Below are 25305 nucleotides of genomic sequence, written 5' to 3' on the forward strand. Positions count from 1 at the left end.
TCATGTCCTTTTGTAAGACAGTTTGTATAACAGTTACTTTTTTTGTGTCGTCTAGTACAAAGACAAGCTCCAATAATCCACCCATAACAACACTGCATGGTTGCTTTTAGCAGTCAGGATTACCGCCTCAAACATCTGAAGTTCAAACACCCAAATGAGAATATGGAAAAGATGAGGAAAGAACAATCTTGCAACATTCCAATAAATATGACAGAAAATGCATCTTTCAACAAGTCAATGCAATTAATAAACAATGTAACTGCTTCTCATTCCAAAAAATATATATTAACAGCTACCACTGGAAAAGATCTTGGAGAAAGTGGGAAGAGTCTGACTCGGTTATCAGAGCAGAACTTACAGAAGAGGACACAGACCAGGGAGAGACCACATCTATGTGGGGAATGTGGGAAGGGTTTTTGTGATTTATCCAGGCTGGACACACACATGAAAACACACACAGGGGAGAGAAAACATTTATGTGGGGAATGTGGGAAGGGATTTAGTATCTTATCAAATCTGGACATACACATGAGGACACACACAGGGGAGAGACCACATGTATGTGGGGAATGTGGGAAGGAATTTAGTCAGTTATCCAACCTGAATACACACAAGAGGACACACACAGGGGAGAAACCACATGTATGTGGGGAATGTGGGAAGGGATTTAGTCAGTTATTCAACATGAACAACCACATGAGGACACACACAGGGGAGAGACCACATGTATGTGGGGAATGTGGGAAGGGATTTAGTGTGTTATCCAGCCTGGACATACACAAGAGGACACACACAGGGGAGAAACCACATGTATGTGGGGAATGTGGGAAGGGATTTCGTCAGTTATCCCACCTGAACATACACAAGAGGACACACACAGGGGAGATACCGCATGTATGTGGGGAATGTGGGAAGGGATTTAGTGTGTTATGGCACTTGAAAACACACAAGAGGACACACACAGGGGAGAGACCGCATGTGTGTGGGGAATGTGGGAAGGGATTTAGTGTGTTATCCAGCCTGGTCACACACAAGTGGACACACACAGGGGAGAGACCGCATGTATGTGGGGAATGTGGGAAGGGATTTAGTCAGTTATCCCACCTTGTCAGACACAAGAGGACACACACAGGGGAGAGACCGCATGTGTGTGGGGAATGTGCGAAGGGATTTAGTCACTTATCCAGCCTGATCAAACACAAGAGGACACACACAGGGGAGAGACCGCATGTATGTGGGGAATGTGGGAATGGATTTAGTTTGTTATCCAGCCTAAACAATCATATGAGGACACACACAGGGGAGAGACCACATGTATGTGGGGAATGTGGGAAGGGATTTAGTCAGTTATCCAACATGAACAAACACATGATGACACACACAGGGGAGAGACCGCATGTATGTGGGGAATGTGGGAAGGGATTTAGTCAGTTATCTGACCTGAAAGCACACATGAGGACACACACTGGGGAGAGACCACATGTATGTGGGGAATGTAGGAAGCGATTTAGTGAGTTATCCAACCTGAAAGCACACATGAGGACACACACTGGGGAGAGACCGCATGTATGTGTGGAATGTGGGATGGGATTTAGCGTGTTATCCAGCCTGAACAAACATATGAGGACACACACTGGGGAGAGACCGCATGTATGTGGGGAATGCGGGAAGGGATTTAGTGTGTTATCCAGCCTGGACACACACAAGAGGATACACACTGGGGAGAGACCGCATGTATGTGGAGAATGTAGGAAGCGATTTAGTGAGTTATCCAACCTGAAAGCACACATGAGGACACACACTGGGGAGAGACCGCATGTATGTGGGGAATGTGGGAAGGGATTTAGCGTATTATCCAGCCTGAACAAACATATAAGGACACACACTGGGGAGAGACCGCATGTATGTGGGGAATGCGGGAAGAGATTTAGTGTGTTATCCAGCCTGGACACACACAAGAGGATACACACAGGGGAGAGACCGCATGTATGTGGGGAATGTGGTAAGGGATTTAGTCATTTGTCCAGCCTGATCAAACACAAGAGAACACACACAGGGGAGAGACCTCATGTATGTGGGGAATGTGGGAAGGGATTTAGTGTGTTATCCCAACTGAACATACACAAGTTGACACACACAGAGGAGAGACCGCATGTGTGTGGGGAATGTGGGAAGGGATTTTGTGTGTTATCCAGCCTGAACACACATAAGAGGACACACACAGGGGAGAGACCTATCTCTAAAGCTAGGCATGTTTAGGGATAACCAGCGACTAAGACGCTCACATATACTGTCATTTGAAAATGAAAGTACACCCTCTTTGAATTCAATGGTTTTACATATCAGGACATAATAACAATCATCTGTTCCTTAGCAGGTCTAAAAATTAGGTAAATACAACCTCAGATGAACAACAACACATGACATATTACACCGTGTCATGATTTATTTAATAAAAATAAAGACAAAATGGAGAAGCTATGTGTGAAAAACTAAGTACACCCTTACTGCTTCCATAGGAATTAAGATGCTATGTAGCAGACAGGTGCTGCTAATCAAATGCCCTTGATTAATTGATCATCAGCAAGTGTGACCACCTCTATAAAAGCCGAAGTTTTAGCAGTTTGCTGGTCTGGAGCATTCAGGTGTGTTAACACAATGCCAAGGAGGAAAGACATTAGCAATGATCTTAGAGAAGCAATTGTTGCTGCCCATCAATCTGGGAAGGGTTATAAGGCAATTTCCAAACAATTTGAAATCCATCATTCTACAGTGAGAAAGATTATTCAAAAGTGGAAAACATTCAAGACAGTTGCCAATCTTACAAGGAGTGGACATCCCATCCAATGCACCCCAAGGTCAGACCATGCAATGCTCAGAGAAATTGCAAAATACCCAAGAGTTACAGCTGAGACTCTACAGGCCTCAGTTAGCATCTTAAATGTTAAAGTTCATGACAGTACAATTAGAAAAAGTATGTTTGTTTGGAAGGGTTGCCAGGAGAAAGCCTCTTCTCTCTAAAAAGAAAATGGCAGCACGGAAAAGGTTTGCAAAGTTACAGCTGAACAAACCACAAGACTTCTGGAACAATGTCCTTTAGACAGAAGAGACCAAAGTGGAGATGTTTGGCCATAATGCATAGCGCCACGTTTGGCGAAAACAAAACACAGCATATCAGCACAAACACCTCATACCAACTGTCAAGCACGGTGGTGGGGTGATGATTTGGGCTTGTTTTTGCAGCCATAGGACCTGGGAACCTTGCAGTCATTGAGTTGACCATGAGCTCCTCTGTATACCAAAGTATTCTAGAGTCAAATGTGAAGCCATCTGTCCAACAGCTAAAGCTTGGCCGAAATTGGGTCATTGTTACGATTGTGCTCGCCACAAACCAGGACCGGACCACAGGACTGAGGTGGGGTTATATAATCACCGACCTTAGTCCGCACAGACTGATCCGGAGTGCGCAGTTCGTAGTCGTACATAGCAGGGTCAGGATTGGAGAAGGCAGCATCGTCGTTATTCAAGCAGGAGTTTGGCAACAGGTAGACAGGAGTTCCCCGCTTCAGCTTAGGAACGTGAGTGCAGGAGTGGCCTCTGCGTGAGGAGCGGCCTCTGCCCATGATGCCGTTCTCAGAAGGGGGAGACAGCAGGCTGGCCGAAGTACACCGCGGGGCAGTGTCGGGGAAAAACCAACGCTTCAGCACAGTAGTCCAAAGCAGGCCTCTGTGTGGAGAATAGCAGCAGGCCTCAGGAAACGAATGGTAAACTCTGCTAGGGGAGAATGCAGCCGGTACCAGGAACCAGTGCTGGCTAACCAACGCTTCAGCACAGGAGTCAGGAACCGGCCTCTGCGTGAAGAGTAGCATCAGGCCTCCGGATAATCAGGAAACACAGGCCTCTGCATGGAGAGTAGCAGCAGGCCTCAAGATACTCAGGAACTACTAATTAGAACTAGAGAGGTTAGTACACAAGGACACAAGCCAGGCTGCTTGTGGCAGAGACAGTAACGTCCATAGAAGGATTATGCTCGGCAGAGACGCATTGTGGGAATGCAGTATTTAAAGGTCAGTGAACCAATAGCAGAAGGGGAGAGTGACAGCATTGCTCTAATGACTGAGCCCAGGCTGGGGCTGCAGTCATAGCATGCACAGCTGCTGTAGATACCACGGGGAGTGTTCCAGGAGTGCACAGGTCTGCAAGGCAGGGTAAGCAGTAAACTGAGGTGTGGATTCCTTACAATACCCCCCTCCCCTTCAGATGAGACCTCCGGACGAACATAACCACTCCTAGCGTTGGGGGACCTGGAATTGTTCCGGAATTGTCTAGGATGGAGAGTAGAGTTGTGGTCCAGAGACTCGTGGGCACTCATTGGTATCGGAGACATAGAGTTGTTCCTAAACTTCCTTAGGCGAGAGGTGTCGTTGAAAGCCCACAGTTTGTTGGGATTCCTTACAGTACCCCCACCTCTGGGTGAGAAGCCTGGGTGGATAAGACCATTAATAGGTCTGGGAGACATTGAGTTGTTCCTGAAGTGTCTCAGGTGAGAATTAGGTCCAAAATCCAGCCGTACATTGGAGAGTGCCACAAAGGAGAGCGGTGGCACTGCGGTTCTCGGTACATGGGCAGTGGGACCAGGGGACTTGGAAATCTAAAGCTGAGAAAAGACAGGGGACCCTGGAATAGGTACATCAGAAGGGCAGCAGCCAGGTGTCCGGTGCATAGTAATAGTCCAAGAGTACGGGGCACAGGACACTGATAGTCAGATATGAATGACATTGGGGACTTCAGGGCAGACAATGGCTTTGGTGGAATCAGCACGTAAGAACTTGCGAGAGTCTTTAGCTCCCAAGGAATTCCAGGTGGTGGTTAGCAAGGGTATTGGGCGGGCGGGTTCACTGCAAGATATTGGAGCAGTAGACTTGATTCGAACCAGGCTTGTAATCCCAAGCAATTCGAGAGAGCCGGTAGCAGTGTTTACGTAATTCTTGGTTGTGGTACAGGCAGTTGAAGGGTCCGCCTCCTTTGGCCTCTGAAATTTGGGGGAAATCAAATCCGAAGTTATGGCCTTGGCGAAGGGCATAGTAAGCATCAAGGAGACAGTAGGGGACAGCATGTCCATACCCATAATGGGGCCATCGAGAACAGGGACGGACGCCTCAGGTAAAGCAACGAGGTCCAGTATGGGTGTCTTCGTCTTAGAGAATGAAGAAATGCAATCCAGAAAGGGCACTTTAGACACCGCACAGAAACCTGCGAGTAAAGACTCTGTTTGAAAGGTAAAAAAACAGATCTTTTCCAATAAAGCAGGAGGCTGGGTAAGCAGTGCAATAGCCTTAGGAATGAAAGTCTTGGGGTAAAGCTTGGTACCTTCACAGCGAGAAAGCAAACGGAGAACATGAACTTGAGTTAGCCATGGAGGTCCCAGGTAACAGGGTCTTGCATGATACTGTGGGAGAAGCAATGCGGAATATGACTGTTTTAAACACAGGGTCATTTGCATCGGTAGCTACATAAACCTTCCTGAGAGGTACCCCTAGTTTTGCGACAGAGTTGGACAGACAATAATATGTACCCCAAGTGTTGTGGAAGACACAGTGAAATATAAGTCCATCTTAAAGACAGGGCTTTTCGAAAAAAGGACGCAGTGGATATTACCGAAAGTTCCAAGTGCGATACCCCTGAGTGCGTGGTAGCAGATATGCAGTCAGTAGCGGATACCCCGAATACTGTGGGCGAATCAGCGTGAGACAGTATTATTTGAGGAGCGGGCATCCCAGACTTTAAGGCTAAGCGTGGAGTTATAGGGAGATTAGAATGAAAAAGGCTATTTCCAGCCGTGAGGAGCTTTGAGTCATTTTTAATCATCCCAGAGGCTGTGGCATGATCCGTGAAAGAAACTAGGGTAGACTTTCCAATGGAAACAAGGGACATCTTGCTTGTCACTGAAGTGGGTAATTGTCAACCAGCAGGAACTGGACTAGCTACTGTAATAAGATCAGAGAACATTGTGCTTGTTTCTGAATTGGGTCTCTTGAGAATCCCTAGTGAGGGCATAAGACTCTATGGGAGACTCAGGGACAGGGGTCTTGGGATCAAATAAAGGAATTGCAGGTATCACAGACTTAATATGAGAAATACCTTGCAAAACAGGAATTTTAGCAAAGGTGATAGGCATCTTACAGACTACAGCAGAGGTGGAGGGCAGACATTCAGGCTCTACCTAAGGAGTTAGAGAGAAGGCAAGGGTAACACAGGAAGTGCTGGGGAGACCTTAGAAGCTGTAAGGGGAGACTCAGAGCGTAGTAAGGGACCAGGGGCAGATAAGCTGATCTCTGAAGTGATAGCCTGAGGGACCGTAGAAGAGGGACTAATACCTGTCACAGGTCCCAAGGAGGCAGACTTAGAGTCAAGGACAGGAATATCAACACTCAGAGACAGAGGAGGAAAAGCATTGGGAACAGGCATAACAGATAGGACAAATGGAAGTGAGCTAGGGAAGGCTGCTTCTACAACAGGAGATTTAGTAGAGGCAGAGCTTAACTCAGCGGCTGCTGGAGAACTTTTAACTACAGTGAGAGGGAACTGCAGGTTTACAAAATCAGGGGTAGAGGGAGTTTTAGATTTGAAAACCTGATCCTCCAAAAAGGAGGGGCCTGACTGTACTTTTACTAAGGGAGAAACAGCAGATACGCTGATCACAGAAGTGGTTACTTGAGGAGAAGTGTCTGGGAAATCAGCCACAAAGGCAGAATCCACGAAAAGAGAGCTATACTCAGAAGCAGGGATTTCAGCTCTCTGATTAACAGAAGGGGTAGGAGAAATACCTGGGAGAGGGAATTCTGTGAACAAGCTTAAGGCTGAAACAGACTCATGAACAATACTATTAATTGGGACCAGCTGTTTAGTAAATGTTTCAGGAGGCACGGCAGCGGGAACTTTAGCTGAGCCAGGGGGGTTACAGAAATGATTCTCCAAGGGCTCAGCAACTAGAACTTTGGGGAAGACATTAAGTACAAGACCTGCTGTCAGACTTGGGGGTGGAGAACTCACAAGATTTAAGTCAGGCTGAGCCTGAAAGTCAGAAAAAGAGAAGTTACTGTAGCCACCGAAAGTGGGGTCATAGGGGGTTCAGCCTCTGACACTAGGGACATAACATGCACATCTGCGGAATACAAGGGTTAACAATGGGGACCTGATACAGCAGATTAGCAGGGGTTAGAACAGAAATAACCTCGGGGACAGAGCTAAGAAATTCTGAGTTAGAAAGTGAGGGCAAAGAGGGTTCATTCTCTGGTGCTAGGGAAGACACACTGACCTGGGGAATGCAGGGATTTACAGTGGGGGACTCATAGGCCTGACTAGCAGGGGTTAAGACAGGAATAACCTCGGGGGCAGAACCCTGGGAGGTTAACTCAGGACTAGGGACCATGACAGCTTCTTCCTTAGCAGGCAGCGACAGGGAGATGGTTTGGCTATTCTTAGGAGGGGGTGGTACCCCTACGGGTTTAGTAACAGGGTTGGCAGAAAAGAAATTGTGATTAGAGAGTGCGTAGGCAGCGAGAAGAGGGTCATGCTCACTTCTGATTAGGTCAAAATCTCGGTACAACACACAGGCAGCATCTACAATCTGATCTAGAGTCTTTCGATCTGAGGTGGAAAAAGCAAGGTGCCGTTGGGAGAGCAGGGCCTGTTGAGACTTTCTTTCCTATTTAAATTGCTGAGATCTAGTAAGGAGTTCTTTACGAATCAGTCTTTCCTGAGGGGTTAAACCTTCATACATGAACGCACTCTACGCCGGAGGCAGTCTCTCAAACAGGTATGTTCTTCCAAACAGGGACTGGTCCGCAGCCTGGGACATAGGTACAGTTAAACATTTACCAACCCCCGCCACGGCACGGTCCGGTTTTGTGGGGCCGAGCATACTGTTACGATTGGGCTCACACAAACCGAGACTGACCGCGGGGCTGAGGTAGAGTTATATAATCACCGACCTTAGTCCGCGCAGACTGATCCGGAGTGCGCAGTTCGTAGTCGTACATAGCAGGGTGAGGATTGGAGAAGGCAGCGTCGTCGTTATTCAAGCAGGAGTTCGGCAACAGGTAGACAGGAGTTCCCCACTTTAGCTTAGGAGCGTGAGCGCGGGTGTGGCCTCTGCACGAGGAGCGGCCTCTGCCAATGACGCCGGTCTCAGCAGGGGGAGACAGCAGGCTGCCCAAAGTACACCGCGGGGCAGCGTCGGGGGACAACCAATGCTTCAGCACAGAAGTCCAAAGCAGGCCACTGTGTAGAGAAAAGCAGCAGGCCTCAGGATACTCAGGATACTCTCTGCTAGGGGAGAATGCAGCAGGTACCAGGAACCAGTGCTGGCTAACTAACGCTTCAGCACAGAAGTCAGGAACCGGCCTCTGCGTGAAGAGTAGTAGCAGGCCTCCGGATAATCAGGAAACACGGGCCTCTGCATGGAGAGTAGCAGCAGGCCTCAAGATACTTAGGAATTACTAACGAGAACTAGAGAGGTTAGTACACAAGGAGACAAGCCAGGCTGCTTGTGGCAGAGACAGTAACGTCCATAGAAGGATTATGCTCGGCAGAGAAGCATTGTGGGGAATGCAGTACTTAAAGGTCAGTGAAACAATAGCAGAAGGGGCGTGTGACAGCATTGCTCTAATGACTGAACCCAGGCTGGGGCTGCAGTCATAGCTTGCACAGCTGCTGTAAATACCAGGGGGAGTGTTCCAGGAGTGCACAGGTCTGGAAGGCAGGGTAAGCAGTAAACTGAGGTGTGGATTCCTTACAGTCATGCAACTGGACAATGATCCCAAGCACACCAGCAAATCTACAACAAAATGGCTGAAAAAGAAAAGAATCAAGGTGTTGCAAAGGCCCAGACAAAGTCCAGACCTCAACCCGATTGTAATGCTGTAGATGGAACTTAAGAGAGCTGTGCATAAACAAATGCCCAGAAACCTCATTGAACTGAAGCAACGTTGTAAAGAAGAGTGGGCCAAAATTCATCCACAACGATGTGAGAGTCTGATAAAGTCATACAGAAAACGATTACTTCAAGTTATTGCTGCTAAAGGTGGTTCTACAAGCTATTGAATCATAAGGTGTACTTATTTTTTCACACATGGCTTCTCCATTTTGGCTTTATTTTTGTTAAATAAATCATGACACGGTGTAATATGTTATGTTTTGTTGTTCATCTGAGGTTGTATTTACCAACTTTTAAGACCTTCTAAGGAACAGATGATTGTTATTATGTCCTGATATGTAAAACCATGGAATTCAAAGAGGGTGTACTTTCTTTTTCACATTACTGTAAGTGCAAATGTGTATCTATGGTACGCTAAATCACAATGAAAATTGACTTTAGTTTAGGTGCCTATAACGAGCATTTTATAATGGCTAAAAAAGTTATATCTTTTTAAACGCGTGTTATTTGTATCATTCTTATTGTAGTTTTATTTAAAGAATTTTTTTCTTAATAATGGTTTATATTTCCAAGCTGATGGTTCTAATAAAATGTGCATTCCCCATTATGCTGAAGCGGTCTGTTGCCTCACTTTGCTGTGAATCGGATTAGTGTCACCGCGACCAATTGGCCGCTGGCATTAGGCTGCAGACAGCCCCTCCGCCACCAGCCGCTTCTAATGTAAGTTTTATTACTGTTTTAGATAGGGTGTTAACTTAAGGGGTTTCAGGGTAGGGGATTTTAGGGTAAGAGCTTAAGGTTGGGTATGGGGGGGCTTAGGATATAGGGGTTTTAGGGTGGGGGTTTTAGGCACTTACCTTAGCGGCAAAGTGGCCAGTGGTGGGGTGAGTCGCAGCAAAATGGCAGCGACCAAATGTCCTAGAGTGTCCTGTGAATATTGAGGTGGAGGACAGAGACACAGACTAACGTCTCCAGTGAGGGACATCAATGCAGCCACCTTTACATACTGTATGTCATGTTCCTTTAATATCTCTAGAGAGCAGCAAGGGCTGATTATCTATTTCACAGGTTACACATTGAAATGAAAATGTACCTGAGGGGGTTAAGTGTCCCATTATTAACAACATATACATACAGTATGCAGTAATGATATTACAAGTGGTGCCACCTCACACAGGGGGCTTTCCCACTGATGGTTACATTTGCACACCTCTATGGCAGAGATTCGTGTTACACATGCGCTGGCGTTACCTCCCCACAAGCACATTGCCAGGCTGAAGGAGGTGTTCATATGGGAATCTGAGGCCAAAATCTATGGTCAGAGTCCAGGAGACACACACCCAACTTTATTTTGTATTTGTAACTAGCCCAGAATGAAAAGCATTTAACTAGGGGGGAACGGGACTGTGGGCGGGGGGGGGGGGGAGGAGGCACGGGACTGCAGGGAAGCATGCACATGTGGGGGGGGTAAGGGATTGTGTAGGGGCACGGGACTGTGAGGAAGGCACGGGACTGTGGGGGTCTTCAGACTGCAGAAGCCTTTCGTTCACCTCTGAGTCTTTTTTGGGCTAGTTCCGTTTTGGTGGGAAAGTGAGCTTTGTGTTACCAGAGATGTGGGACAGGTGTCAGGTGGTTAACTGAGGAGCAGGTGTTGGGCAGGTGGGCAGAGTGCTATGATTGGACAGGCCAGATGGAGGGCGTGACTAGGGAGTTTGAGCGGGAAAATGAAAGGTACGGTATATCGAGACGTTGCAGAAACAGATAGGGAAATCATCTGAGGTTAGGGGATGTTGGCTGCCCCACTCCCCTCCCTATGTGTTATAATTATAACAGATATATATAAACTGTAGCATCATTCTGTGGTTATTGATCACTTTATACTGACTGGGGTCAGGTTGGAATTGGACAAAAAAACCTTCCATATAAATGATATTAAAACATTTGTCACAATAACAATATGTATCGCAATAGAGAAACCACGTCAGAGAATGTTCTAGTAAATCTATAGAAAATATAATTTCGTTAAAAACAAACAGCAGAACTGGTGACACATGTTTTGTGTTTGTTTGTTTAATTGGTTTTAAGCTGGGGGTCTCCGAATGTTAGGAATCTGATTTCTCAGCGCTGTCCGCGCAACACACAGACTACCCTCAGGGAGATTCAGGGCTCGCAGCGCAACCTCCGCTTACCTGCCACCACGGGCCATCAGCTCCTCCGTCGCCGCAGGGTTCCTCCTCTTGGCGGTCCCGCTGCCCCTCCTCCTTCTCAGTGGAAGGCACGGGTTCTCCGTCCCACGCGCACACGTGTGTCCCCCTTCAACGCTGGTCGCGTGCACACGCAGCTTACAGAGCGCGTGCCCAGCATCTACCCTTCTACTTATTTATTTATTTATAAATTTATTTATTTATAAAATATTTTAGCAGGAAGTAATACATTGAGAGTTACCTCTCGTTTTCAAGTATGTCCTGGGCACAGAGTAAAACAAATAATACATGGTTACAAATACAGTTACATAAATGAACAAGGTATACATTTATATACAAGACATTGCATGCACAGTTAAAGAAAATATATATTATGAGCGTATGAAACAGTTACAGACCAGATTAAAGTGTGAGACAGCCTTAGATTTGAAAGAACTTAAGCTGGTGGTGGATATGAGAGTCTCTGGTAGGTTGTTCCAGTTTTGGGGTGCACGGAAGGAGAAGGAGGAACGTCCGGATACTTTGTTGAGTCTTGGGACCATGAATAGTCTTTTGGAGTCTGATCTCAGGTGATAGGTACTGCATGTGGTAGGGGTGAGGAGCTTGTTCAGGTAGCTGGGTAGCTTGCCCAGAAAGTATTTGAGGGTGAGACAGGAAAGGTGAACTTTGCGCCTACACTCTAGTGATGACCAATCTAGTTCTTTGAGCATTTCGCAGTGATGTGTGTTGTAGTTGCATTGGAGAACAAAACGACAAATTGAATTGTAGAGGGTGTCAAGTTTGCTAAGGTGGGTTTGAGGAGCCGAGCCATATACTATGTCTCCATAGTCAATAATTGGCATTAGCATCTGCTGTGCAATACGCTTTCTGACCAGGAGACTTAGGGAGGATTTGTTCCTGTAAAGTACCCCTAGTTTGGCATAGGTCTTGGTTGTCAGGGTATCAATGTGCATCCCGAATGTTAAGTGGGAGTCAAACCATAAGCCCAGGTATTTAAAACTAGTGACAGGTGTTAGGGTGGTTTTAGCGTTGGTTCTAATCAGGAGCTCAGTCACTGGAAGCTTTACAAACTTAGTCTTGGTCCCAAATACCATTGTTACAGTCTTGTCAGTGTTTAAAAACAGTTTGTTTTGGGAAATCCAGTTTTCGAGTCTCAAAAAGTCAGACTGAAGTATGTGTTGAAGGTCAGAGAGGCTATGGCTGTGTGCATACAGGATTGTGTCATCTGCATACATGTGTATTGAGGCTTCCTTACAAGCTGTGGGAAGATCATTAATGAACACTGAGAAGAGTAGGGGCCCCAGAACAGAGCCTTGCGGGACACCACAGGTGATATCCAGGGGGTTGGAGTTAGAGCCTGAAATGGACACATGTTGGGATCTTCCTGATAGGTAGGACTGAAACCAGTTTAAAGCATGTTTCCTTATTCCAGAGCTCTGGAGTTTGTTAAGCAGGATAGCATGATCAACTGTGTCAAAAGCCTTTGCAAAATCTAGGAATACTGCACCAGTGAGTTGTCCCCGTTCCATTCCACACTGGATTTCATTGCAAACTTTTAGCAGGGTAGTTACGGTGGAGTGTTTGGGACGAAACCCAGACTGGAATTGGCTAGGGAAATTTGTCTTGGTGTAGAACTCGCTTAATTGGGAGTGGACACATTTTTCCATAACTTTGGATAGAATTGGGAGAAGTGAGATTGGCCTGTAGTTTGAGACAGTGTTTTTGTCCCCACTTTTGAAGATTGGGACAACTCTGGCAGTTTTCCAGGTCTTAGGGATATGGCCTGCAGACAGGATAGAGTTGACTATGGACGCAATTGGTTTGGCAATGGCTGGGGCACCAAGTCGTAGGAACCTAGATTGTAGTAAGTCGGGTCCACATTGGCTGCTTAGTTTTAGTTTGAGGAGCGCTTGTGTAATCTCCTCTTCAGATACTGGGCTAAATTGAAAATTGTGGGCAGTGTTGGGAGGGGGTGGGACTATAGGGGTACTCCCAGGATGAGGTTCAGGTTTGGGGTTTGTGCTGCGTTTCGCTAATAAGTTAGTGGCACACCCCACAAAGTAATCATTGAATGCATTTGCAATGTCAGTGGGGTTTGTCAGAGTAATATCCCCCTTAGTGATATTACTTGGTTGTTGATGGTTAGGAGGCTGGAATATATTGTTGATAACCTTCCAGAAATTAGCTGGGTTTGATGTATTCTGGAGGAGATTGTCAGAGTAATATTGTGCTTTTGCATGCCTTGTTTGCCTTGTGCACACGTTCCGCAGGCATCTGTAGTGATTGAGATCCTTGGTAGTGCCAGTTACTTTGTAGCTTTTCCACAAGGCATCCCTGAACTGGTAGAGTGCTATAAGGTCAGGTGTAACCCATGGAAGGTGGGCCCCCCGTACCCTTATTTTGCGTAGTGGAGCATGGGTATCGCAGAGTTTTAAGAACTCGGATTGGAAATAGTCGAGCGCAGAATCAGGGTCGGGAATTAAATCGATTCTGTGCCATGGGCAGTTGGTAAGGTCATCCAGAAACTGTTGTGGGTTAAAGTTTTTAAATGTTCTAGTGAGGAGAACTTTGGGGCTTGAATGGGGCGGTTTAATTTTCCTTACACAGTACACTATTGCATGGTCACTGAAAATGTCAGGAAGGATGCCAGAGGATTGGATTCTGCTGGGGTTTGAGGAGAGAATCCAGTCTAGCAAGGAATGGTTATGCGACTTCAGGTTTATTCGTGTGGGTTGGGAAATGAGTTGCGATAGGTTAAGTGACTTGAGTTGTATCTGGATTTTGTGGTTTTTAGGGTCAAGCCAATTGAAGTTGAAATCCCCAAGAACTAGCAGCTCACTCTTCTCATTCAGAGAGGAAATGGAGGCAAGAAATTGGGTGATATCAGTCAAGGATTGTAGAAGGGCTTTAGGGGGGCGGTAGATGCCAGCAAGCAAGATGGGCTTAGAAAAGGGGAGGCAGATTTTGCCAACTAGAGTTTCAAAAGAGGGTGGACTTGGTGGGCAATGTAGCAGTGTAAATTGTAAGGTGTCTGCAATATAAAATAACACCACTCCTCCTCTCTTTGACCTATCTCTCCTAAAAATGGAGTATCCCTGAATGGCGATATTTGCATCAGGGGTTTTAGAGGATAGCCATGTTTCTGTAAGAACGATGGCTTTGGGTTTATGCATAAGGCACCATGCCCTTAGTTCGTCTAGTTTGGGCAGCAGGCTCCGGATGTTTATATGGGCGACAGATAGCCCTTTTTGGAATTTAAAGGTGGAATTCTCAGGGGCATGGGACAGAGCTGAAATGGGAGGACCTGGGTTAGTTTCAATATCACCTGCTAGAGAGAGTAATAGTATGAGAAGAAATTTGGGTAGTTGTTTACAAGTTGTAAATTTGTGGTGTTTTCCATTAGAGTGAGCAGTGGTTGGTGTGCTGGTTTTTAGAGTTCTCCACCAACATTCAGTAGATAGTGCAAGGCTTTTGAGTAGTCCAGGGTGTATGGTGATGTTGGGTGCGGGCCAGGATGGAGGAGTTTGTAGTGGATAGAGGGAGTGACATCTCCATGAGGCCAGGAGAAAGAAAAAAGTTAGAAGACATAGCAGGTTCATGATGCCAGAGGTAGGCAGTGTTGCATGGAGCTGTTATGAGCAGAGTGAGTGTGTGCAGACTAAACAGCAGGGGTGAACCTGTACCTTGTCATGTGTTTTGCTGCATTGCAATGCTAGGGTCAAGTCAGGGTTTCAGTGTTTTGTGCACTCAGTTTTGGGAGAGGCTGCAGTGAAAGAAGTTGTAAAGGGGTGGGGGGTTAAACTATGCAGGCTAACAAGCATGGGATCATAGTGTGATCTGAATAGCTTACCGTTTGTTGTCTTGAGTTAAAGAGTTTGCAGAAAGAAGCAGTCCCCAGTCACCTCTAGTCAAACTGTAGTCTAACTGTATCACTTTAAATGCCTCACTGCCTAATGCAGTTCCTGCCCAATGCAGCTGAGCTGTTAGTATTATACACAAAAAAAGGTCACATGACCCTCCCCCTCCCCAATCAGTCACCTTGTTCCATTTGTTCAATTAACAGCACAGAGTTAAGAGGAAAGGAAAAAAAAAAAAAATACTTTTTACATTCAAACATACTAACTTATATATCAATTCAACAAGGCCAGATTCAGTCTTATACAGAGAGTTTCAACATCAGGAACATACCTGTGAAGAGAATGCAATTAGATCCATGTCATATCAGCTGAGGTTATTGGTTATTGGTCTTGCATGAAGAAGGTGAGTATATTAACTATATATATATATGTTAACTGTAGTCTAACTGTATCACTTAAAAACCTCACTTTAAAATCTACTTCCACTCCTGCTGTGAGGCTCCGCCCCCGTACACCACACGGGTGTAATCAGAGTGCTACCAGTGCTCACCTGGGTTGTATCAGCCACACCAATCCAGAGAGGCTCCCTCCAGTCCTCCTGACCCGCCCCCATCCCTGATTGGTCAGCCCAGCCTTATCTAGCTTCTCTGAGCCCTCACTCATCGCTCGACATAGTCTCTGTATGGAAGTGTTTGGTGAACTCTCGGTTTATACAGGTTCTGACATGGCTCGTACGACTACCCCCTTTAGCTCTCGACACAGGCTCTCCTTGGACTACGTATACTCTGGCATCCCACGATCACGGCTTGGACTTCAACCTTCCTCATCTCTCCGCTCCCTGACCTCGGCAAGGCAATTACTATTCTACTCCTATAACTGGTACCGGCAAGTATTGTCTACGTTACTTACATCTGGCCTGGCAACACTTAATACCACACTCCGGACACACTCCCTTTGCTGCGGGTGCGTGTATTCCTACCTCCCCCTTCAGCACAGGGGACGGGTCTGGTCTGCGGGCAGCACCGACATAACATTATGTCGAGCCCACAAGACACAGACCAGACTGAAGTAAGGCAGTTTCTCTCTGATCTGCTTCAGCAAAACCAGGCCATGGCGAATCAAATTGTGGCACTTACACGTCAGGTCGCCATACTCTAGTGCCGATTACCAGCCACTTCCTCTCCTGCAGTTAATCTCCAGCCCGCAAGCACAGCTAGAAGCTCTGACGTAAGAATTTCGCCCCCCAAGACTTACGCAGGCGAACCGCAAGAATTTAGGGGTTTCCTCAATCAGTGTGAGGTGCAGTTTGAAATGGCCCCCCATCTCTTCGATATTGGACGTAAGAAGGTAGCCTACATTTATAATCTCCTAACGGGCAGCGCCCTGGCTTGGGCTTCCCCGGTCTGGGAGCGACGTTCTGACCTTATCCAGTATTGCCCGGCCTTTAAGGCTGAATTCCAGCAACTGTTCGATTCTCCCGCACGCCGGGAGATGGCATCTGTTTCTCTCCTACAGATTACCCAATGGCGATGAGCGGTGACGCAGTATGCTGTGGAGTTCCGGACCCTCGCAGCCGAGACTAACTGGGGCCAGGAGGCTCTCGTCTCAGTATTCTGGCAAGGTCTGGCAGATCCTATCAAGGATGAACTTGCTCGTCAACCCAGGCTAGATCAATTGGAGGTTCTCATCAAACTAGCAGTCCGAGTGGATCAACGTATCCAGGTACGCCACTCCGAGCGTCAGCGCACTCGCTTTCATAATTTTCATCCTCCCTTCCTCAGTACTCCTGGGAGTACTCCTGCGGTTACTAGTGCTATCACTCCTCTTCATCCTGCCCTGGAGCTATCAGAGCCAATGCAATTGGGGGTACAACGCATCCGCACAACTATACGTCAATTCCGCTATGCCGGGGGATTGTGTTTCTACTGCGGATCCACTGAGCACCTGGTTTGGGAATGTCCCCTGTGGCCGGGAAATGGGAACACCCAGTGAGTACGAAGGGGCTCTCTCTGGGTGTCATGTCTCCTCATCCCCTCCATAAGGGAGAACTCCCTAAGAAACTCGCCATATCCGTCTCTCTTACAGGCGATAAGTTTCAGACTTCTACCGCAGTGTTGATTGACTCAGGAGCAGGAGGAAACTTTGTGGATCTAGAATTCGCCATGCTAAACCACATACCGCTCGTGAGAAAGAAAAGTCCCATCGCACTGGTCGGTATAGATGGCCTTCCTATTACCCCGGCATACATCTCCTTAGTGACGGTTCCTCTCCTTCTGACCTCACACCCTCACAAGGAGACCTTAGTGTTACGATTGTGCTCGCCACAAACCGGGACTGGACCGCGGGGCTGAGGTGGGGTTATATAATCACCGACCTTAGTCCGCGCAGACTGATCCGGAGTGCACAGTTCGTAGTCGTACATAGCAGGGTCAGGATTGGAGAAGGCAGCATCATCGTTATTCCTGCAGGAGTTCGGCAACAGGTAGACAGGAGTTCCCTGCTTCAGTTTAGGAGCATGAGTGTGGGAGTGGCCTCTGCGAGAGGAGTGGCCTCAGCCCATGACGCCGGTCTCAGCAGGGGGAGACAGCAAGCTGGCAGAAGTGCACAGCGGGGCAGTGTTGGGGAAAAACCAACGCTTCAGCATTCAGGATACTCAGGAACTACTAACGAGAACTAGAGAGGTTAGTACACAAGGAGACAAGCCAGGCGGCTTGTGGCAAAGACAGTAACGTAAAGAGCAGGATTATGCTCGGCAGAGAAGCATTGTGGGAATGAAGTATTTAAAGGTCAGTGAACCAATAGCAGAAGGGGCATGTGACAGCATTGCTCTAATGGCTGCGCCCAGGCTGGGGCTGTAGTCATACCTTGAACAGCTGCTGTAGATACCAGGGAGAGTATTCCAGGAGTGCACAGGTCTGCAAGGCAAGGTAAGCAGTAAACTGAGGTGTGGATTCCTTACACTTAGTCATCAATGCCATCCATGCTCCTGGAACACCCATAAACCTTGGCCTTCCCTGGTTACAGCTTAACAATCTGCAGATTGACTGGACTTCCTCTTCCCCCATCACTTGGAATCCGAGGTCAAGCGAGGCTTTCCAACTCTTGGTCAATACCTCCGTCCCTGAGATTACCCTTCCCCCTGTCTACCACCAGTTCCGGGACGTTTTCAATAAATTCCAGTCAGATCTTTTGCCGCCTCACAGGACCTACGATTGCCCGATCGATCTTGTTCCAGGTTACTGCTTGCCCAAGTCCAAGACCTACCCCTTGTCCTTTCCAGAGTCACAGGCCATGGATGAATTTATCCAGGAGAACCTCAAGAAAGGTTTCATTCGCCCTTCCAACTCCCCATCAGGGGCTGGCTTTTTCTTCCTGAAAAAGAAAGATGGGTCATTAAGACCTTGCTTTGATTACAGGGGTTTGAACCGCATCACCATTAAAAATTGTTACCCCCTTCCCCTTATTACCGAACTGTTCGATAAATTACAGGGGGCTAAGATCTTTTCCAAGTTGGATCTACGGGGGGCCTATAATCTGGTGCATATCAGACAGGGGGACGAATGGAATACAGCTTTCAACACACGTAGCGGCCACTACGAGTACCTTGTAATGCCCTTCGGCCTATGTAATGCTCCAGCAGTCTTCCAGGACTTCATTAACAACGTTTTTCGAAAGGTATTCAACATTTTTGTAATAGTTTACTTGGATGACATACTGATTTTTTCCAAAGATCTCAAGGATCATATTCGCCACACTTCCTACGTTCTCTCTTGTCTCCGTGAACACCACATGTACGCCAATCTGGAGAAGTGCACCTTTCATCAGACCTCTTCTCAATTCCTGGGCTAAATCATTTCAGACGAGGGTTTTATGATGGATTCCGGTAAACTTCAGGCAGTGACTGAATGGGCAAGACCCAATACCCTCAGAGCCATACAACGCTTTTTGGGATTAGCGAATTACTATTGTAAGTTTATACGTAATTTTTCTACCATTGTGGTACCCCTCACAGCTCTTACGAAGAAAGGGGCCGATCCAGCTGCTTTGTCACCCGAGGCTCTGTCCGCTTTCAAGGTACTCAAGGAAGCATTTGTATCCGCTCCTATCCTCCGTCATCCTAACATCGATCTTCCTTTCGTGTTGGAAGTCGACGCGTCCGATTGTGGCACAGGGGCAATTCTGTCTTAGAGACCTACGCCCCAAGACAAGTTACATCCCAGTGCATACTTCTCCAAGAAGTTCTCATCTGCTGAGAGGAATTACGACGTGGGTAACAGGGAGCTCCTGGCGGTGAAGATGGCTCTCCAAGAGTGGAGACATCTCTTGGAGGGGTCGAAAGAGCCGTTTACTATCCTCACGGATCACAAAAACCTTCTCTACATCGAGAACGCCCAACGCCTTGGTCCACGACAGGCTCGTTGGTCTCGTTTTTTCCAGATTCGATTTTCACCTTTCTTATATTCCCGGGACAAAAAACGTAAAGGCGGACGAACTTTCCAGACAACATTCCTCTGAGGAGAGACCAGTGGAGTCCTAGGAGACCATCCTTCCACGGGAGAGGATTCTCGCCACATCTACCTTCAAGAACCTTGATAAGATTATGCATTAATATATACAGGGAACACGTCGCTACCCCAGACAAACATACATAAAGCCTGAGAAGAATCAACCTGGTGCAATTGAAAGAACACAAATGTAAGCACACAAATAATCAGCCAAGATTATATAAAGCCCCCTATAATTGCACTCTAGGTAGGTGACAAAGTATGTATAATGTCAAATCGTAGAAGGCCACCAAATAACCTAATCCCTAAATAGAGTAAACGCCAAAGGTCACATACAAAAGAGAATAAATACTTTAATGCAATCCTATAAAAACGACGAAACACAATAAAAATGCACAAAAGTGCATGGATAAAATCCCCAAATGTGTGGAGTCACGGAGCAATATCATGATAGGTATACTTCTATAACTCATCCAGCGTTGTCCCATACTCATCCTGGTAAATTGGTTTACAACCGCATACGTTTGTGTGGGTACATGCGCTACTGCATACGTTTTTTAGGCATACCAATAGTTGGGTGGCTTTTGAACAACACTCGTTCATGATATTGCTCCGTGACTCCACACATTTGGGGATTTTATCCATGCACTTTGTGCATTTTTATTGTGTTTCGTCGTTTTTATAGGATTGCATTAAAGTATTTATTATTTTCTTTTGTATGTGACCTTTGGCGGTTACCCTATTTAGGGATTAGGTTATTTGGTGGCCTTCTACGATTTGACATTATACTTACTTTGTCACCTACCTAGAGTGCAATTATAGGGGGCTTTATATAATCTTGGCTGATTATTTGTGTGCTTACATAAGATTATGCATTCTCAGAGACGAATTCCTAAGCACTTGGCAGTTCCTGACAACAAACTCTTCGTACTACCCAAATTTGTTCCTGAAGTCCTGAGTTGGGGCCACTCTTCTAAATCCACAGGTCATCCAGGTTTTAAAAATACTATTGACCTTATTCGTCGGATATTTTGGTGGCCTAAAATGTCCCAAGATATTTTGGAATTTACCCGCGCTTGCCCTACCTGCGCACAGAACAAAACATCCCGTCAAAAAATGTAAGGTCTTCTGTTACCTCTACAAGTCCCTGACTGTCCCTGGTCCCATATTTCAATGGATTTCATCGTGGAGTTTCCCAAATCCAGAGGAATTAACACAATTTTGGTGGTCGTGGATAGATTCTCTAAGATGGCTATTTTATCCCTCTGAAAGGACTACCCACCTCTCCCGCCCTTGCTGATATCTTTACGGATCAAATTTTTCGGATTCATGGGATTCCTTCCTCCATTGTTTCTGACAGAGGGTCCCAGTTTGTGTCCAAGTTTTGGAGAACTTTCACCAAGAGATTGGGCATCTCTTCCTCCTTCTCCTCTGCTTATCATCCACAGTCCAATGGACAGACAGAGAGAATCAACCAGTCCCTGGAAAAGTACCTAAGATGCTTTATTTCTGATTCCCAGGATGATTGGTCCCAACTCCTTCCTTGGACGGAGTATGCTGTTAATTCTGCCAAGAATGAAGCCACCCGTGAGTCACCCTTTTATTTAATAAATTATGGGTTTCACCCTTCCTGCTTGCCCATCTGCAACATTCCTTCTGGGGTCCCGGCCGTAGACTAACGCATTTCTTCTCTCCAAGCAGCATGGTCCAGGATTCAGACCACCCTTCTCGACACCTCCCGCAGATCTAAACTTCAAGCCGATCGCCGCCATTTTTTCTGCGCCCTGGTACAGGCCAGGTGATTTGGTATGGCTCTCCTCTAAAAATATCCACTTAAAGGTACCATCCCCAAAATTGGCACCTACATTCCTGGGTCCTTTTCCTATTTTAGAACAGATCAATCCTGTGGCATTTTGACTCCAGGTACCTCACAGTATGAAGATCCCCAATGTTTTTCATGTTTCTCTTAAAACCTTTCCTCACCAGTCACATCTTCCCAGACCAGACTCGCAAGCCAGATCCAGTTACCATCCAAGGTAACGAAGAGTATGAGGTTCAATCTCTATTGAATTCCCGCGTGTCCAGGGGTCAACTCCAGTTCCTAGTGCAATGGAAAGGTTTTGGACCCGAGGAGAGGTCTTGGGTTACTTTAAAGGACATTCACGCTCCGGCTCTTCTTAGAGCCTTCAGAAGGAGGTTTCCGGAGAAACCTTTTGAGGACCGTCCAGAGGCCATTCCTGAAGAGGGGGGTACTGTTAGGAATTTGATTTCTCAGCGCCGTCTGTGCAACACACAGACTACCCTCAGGGAGATTCAGGGCTCGCAGTGCAACCTCCCCTTACCTGCCTCCACGGGCTATCAGCTCCTCCTTCACCGCAGGGTTCCTCCCCTCGGCGGTCCTGCCGCCCTCCTCCTTCTCAGTGGCAGGCACGTGTCCTCCGTCCCACGCATACACGTGTCCCCCCCACCAACTCTGGTCGCGTGCACACCCAGTTTGCAGAGCGCGTGCCCAGCATCTACCCTTCTACTTCCACTCCTGCTGTGAGGCTCTGCCCCCATACACCGCACGGGTGTAATCAGAGTACTACCAGTGCTCACCTGGGTTGTATCAGCCACACCAATCCAGAGAGGCTCCCTGCAGGCCTCCTGACCCGCCCCCATCCCTGATTTGTCAGCCCAACTTATTTAGCTTCTCTGAGCCCTCACTCATCACTCAACATAGTCTCTGTATGGAAGTGTTTGGTGTACTCTTAGTTTCTACAGGTTCTGACACGGCTCGCACAACTACCCCCTTTGGCTCTCGACTTCAGCTATCCTTGGACTACGTATACTCTGGCATCCCAAGATCATGGCTTGGACTTCAACTTCCTCATTTCTCCGCTCCCTGACCTCGGCAAGGCAATTACTATTCTACTCCTATACCCGGTACCGGCAAGTATTGTCCGCAGACTCTTCCTACAGCTTGTCCCCGACCTATCGGACCATGATTTGCACACCGACCGAGCCCACAGAGCCCTGGGCCCAAAGTCATCAGACCCCAACCGTCACAGAGATGTGGTGCTTAGAATGCACGCTTACTCCGCAAAGGAACACATCATGATGGCTGCCAGAGACCTACGCTCCGTGACAATGGACGGTGTGCAAATCCAGCTTTTCAATGACCTCTCCCAACTAACAATAAATAAAAGAAATGCGATGCGTCCACTTACCTCCCACCTCAGAGACCAAGGGGTTAAATACCGCTGGGGGTTCCCCTTTAAGTTGGTGGTGCTCCGCAATGGCCGCCACCATACAGTGTCTGCCCCTGAAGACGCAAAGGACTTCCTAAAAGCATTAGGGATCCCCCTCCCTCCACAGAAGAACAACCGCCCCTGCACGGATGCGACGTCGGAGACGGCCCCCCAAGAAACCCCCCGAGCATCGGAGAGACTGGCTAGTCAGCGACTCCGGTGAATCCAGATGTCCCCGCTGCCTGCTGGAACTCAAAAAATCACAGGACGCCCTCACAGACATCCCACGCAGACCCAGAGGCCCTAAAGACCGAAGCAGATAACTGCCACCAAAACCCTCAACGAACGAGAGTCCCCATGGGCCCTGCAGGCCCCAACACAGCTGCCCACAAGCCTTCGCCCCCCCCTCCCATACCCTGCCCCCCCTCCTTCTTTCCCCCCCCTTCCCTCCGCTCCCACCATCCTCCTCCCCTCTCCCCCCCCTCCACCGCTATTCCCCCCCCCTACCCCATCCCTCGCCCCCTACCCCCCCCCCTCAAACACAAGTATACTGTCTACTTACCTTCCCGTTCCCCCCCGATGCCAAGAGAACCGAAGCTGCACCCGCAGAGTTCCAGGCACCAGCGTAGAGGAACAGCACCCGCGCCACTCCCCAAGCTCCACAGAAGCCGTCCTCTCGCTATCCCTACGAACGAGAATTCCACCCGGGCCCCAACTCGAGGAGGCCCGACTCTGGGACCGGAGAGCCAGGGACTCTCCTAACAGACACCTCCTCCCAGGGACAGCTCCCGGACCCCCCCCCCTCCCCACACCAGTCCCTCTCCTCCCCCCTCCCCCCCCCGCCATCCCTCCTCAACCCCCCCTACCCCATCCCCCCCCTCGACCCCCACCCCCCCCACCCAAACCAGAGTACCCGGCTTACTTACCCCCCCGTTTTCCCCCGATGCCAAGGGAACCAAAGCTGCACCCGTGGAGACCCAGGCACCAGCGAAGAGAAACAGCATCTGCGCTGCTCCACAAAACCCTCTCTCCGCGTTCCCGACGGACAAGAACTTCACCTGACCCTCAACCCGGGGAGGACCAACTCCGAGACCGGAGATCCAGGGGCTCTCCTAATAGACACAACTTTACAAGGACTGTTACCGGAGGCCCCCTCCCCCCTACCCCCCTCACACAACAGTCAGGTTGTATGAACGAACATTGACACCCCTACTCCCTAATAACAAATGTGATGTACCCCATTATCCCCCAAGGAAAGCCCCATTAGCAATATGCAAACCACATATGTCTAAACAAGGTATAAATATACAGTTTAAGCATTGTCCAGGGTTAAGAATGAGCTCTCCTCAGGAAAAAAACCCAAACACTAAAGAATGATATAAATAATATGTCCCCCTCCCCCCCCATCTCGCTCCAAGGTGTCCCCCCCCTCCCCCCCCCAGGGTAGATCTGTTATGCATAACCAACCTTTTTCGCTCTATATCAATGTATGCACCTATATTGATTGTATAGAAGACAACCACAATGTTTAGGCGATACCTCGGCCTAGGAAAAGGACTCCTCCCGAGAGCAATGTTTAAACCACCTACTGATGATGTAAATACTGTGTGCCCCCCCCCTTCCCGCCCTCCCCCCCTCTCCCCCCCAACCCCCCTCCCCCCCTTCTCCTCTCCCCCCCTCCACCCCTCCCCCCTCTCTCCCCCCACCCCTCCCCCCCCCTCACTCCCCCACCCCCCTCCCTATCTTCCCCCCCCTCACTCCCCCACCCCCCTCCCTATCTTCCCCCCCCTCTTCCCCCCCCCTTTTTTCCCCCATCCCTCCCTCCCCCTCTCCCCCCCCCTCCCCCCACCTCTCCCCTCCCTATCTTCCCCCCCCCATCCCTCCCTCCCCCTCTTCCCCCCCTTCCCCTCCCCCCCTCTTCCCCCCCCCCACTCCCCCTCCCCCCTCTCTATCTACCCCCCCTCTTCCCCCCCCCCATCCCTCCCTCCCCCTCTTCCCCCCCATCCCTCCCTCCCCCTCTTCCCCCCCTTCCCCTCCCCCTTCCACTCCCCCCTCCCCATCCCCCTCCTCCATCCCCCCCTTTCCCTCCCATCCACCCCCCTCTCCCTCCCTCTCCCCCTCCCCTTTCCTCCCCAACCCACTACCCCCCCCCCACTCCTCCCCCCCCTACTATCCCCATCCTCCCCTCCCCCCCACCCTCCCCTCCATCCCCCTCTCCCCCCCCCCAACTAACCCAAAGTCTACATAAGTTGGCTACTCCTAAGAACCCGCCCTCCCCCACCCTGCCCCAGGGTGTCCCCCTCTCCCCCCCTAAGTCTGAACTGTTCTATGCACAACCACCCTAGTTCACTCTATATCAATGTACGATCCATTATCCAATAGAAGTCAATTACAATGTTTAAGTGATACTCAGGCCTTGGAAAAGGGCTCCTCCCGAGAGTAACGTTGGTATACCAATGAAAGGTGTAAATATCAGGTGCCTTCCTCCCCCCCTCCCCTCCTCCCCTCCTCCTCCCCCCTCTCCTCCCTCCCCCCCTCTCCCCCCCCCTCTCCCTCCCCCCTCCCCTCTCC

General features: G+C 48.5%; 1 protein-coding gene across 6 annotated transcripts in view; it reads left to right on the forward strand.

The window, feature by feature from the left end:
- The window catches only part of LOC142466869 (uncharacterized), a 129596-nt gene extending 120053 nt beyond the window's left edge, over positions 1-9543 (forward strand). For all 6 annotated transcript variants that reach the window (XM_075572409.1, XM_075572411.1, XM_075572413.1 and 3 more), the window contains one exon: positions 56-9543. In XM_075572409.1, coding sequence (XP_075428524.1) covers positions 97-2259 — 2163 coding nt within the window. In that variant the 5' untranslated portion in view covers positions 56-96 and the 3' untranslated portion in view covers positions 2260-9543. The remainder of the gene's footprint in view (positions 1-55) is intronic.
- Positions 9544-25305: the final 15762 nt, after the last annotated feature.

This window comes from Ascaphus truei, chromosome 15, assembly GCF_040206685.1.
Source record: "Ascaphus truei isolate aAscTru1 chromosome 15, aAscTru1.hap1, whole genome shotgun sequence".
NCBI classification, from domain to species: Eukaryota; Metazoa; Chordata; class Amphibia; order Anura; family Ascaphidae; genus Ascaphus; species Ascaphus truei.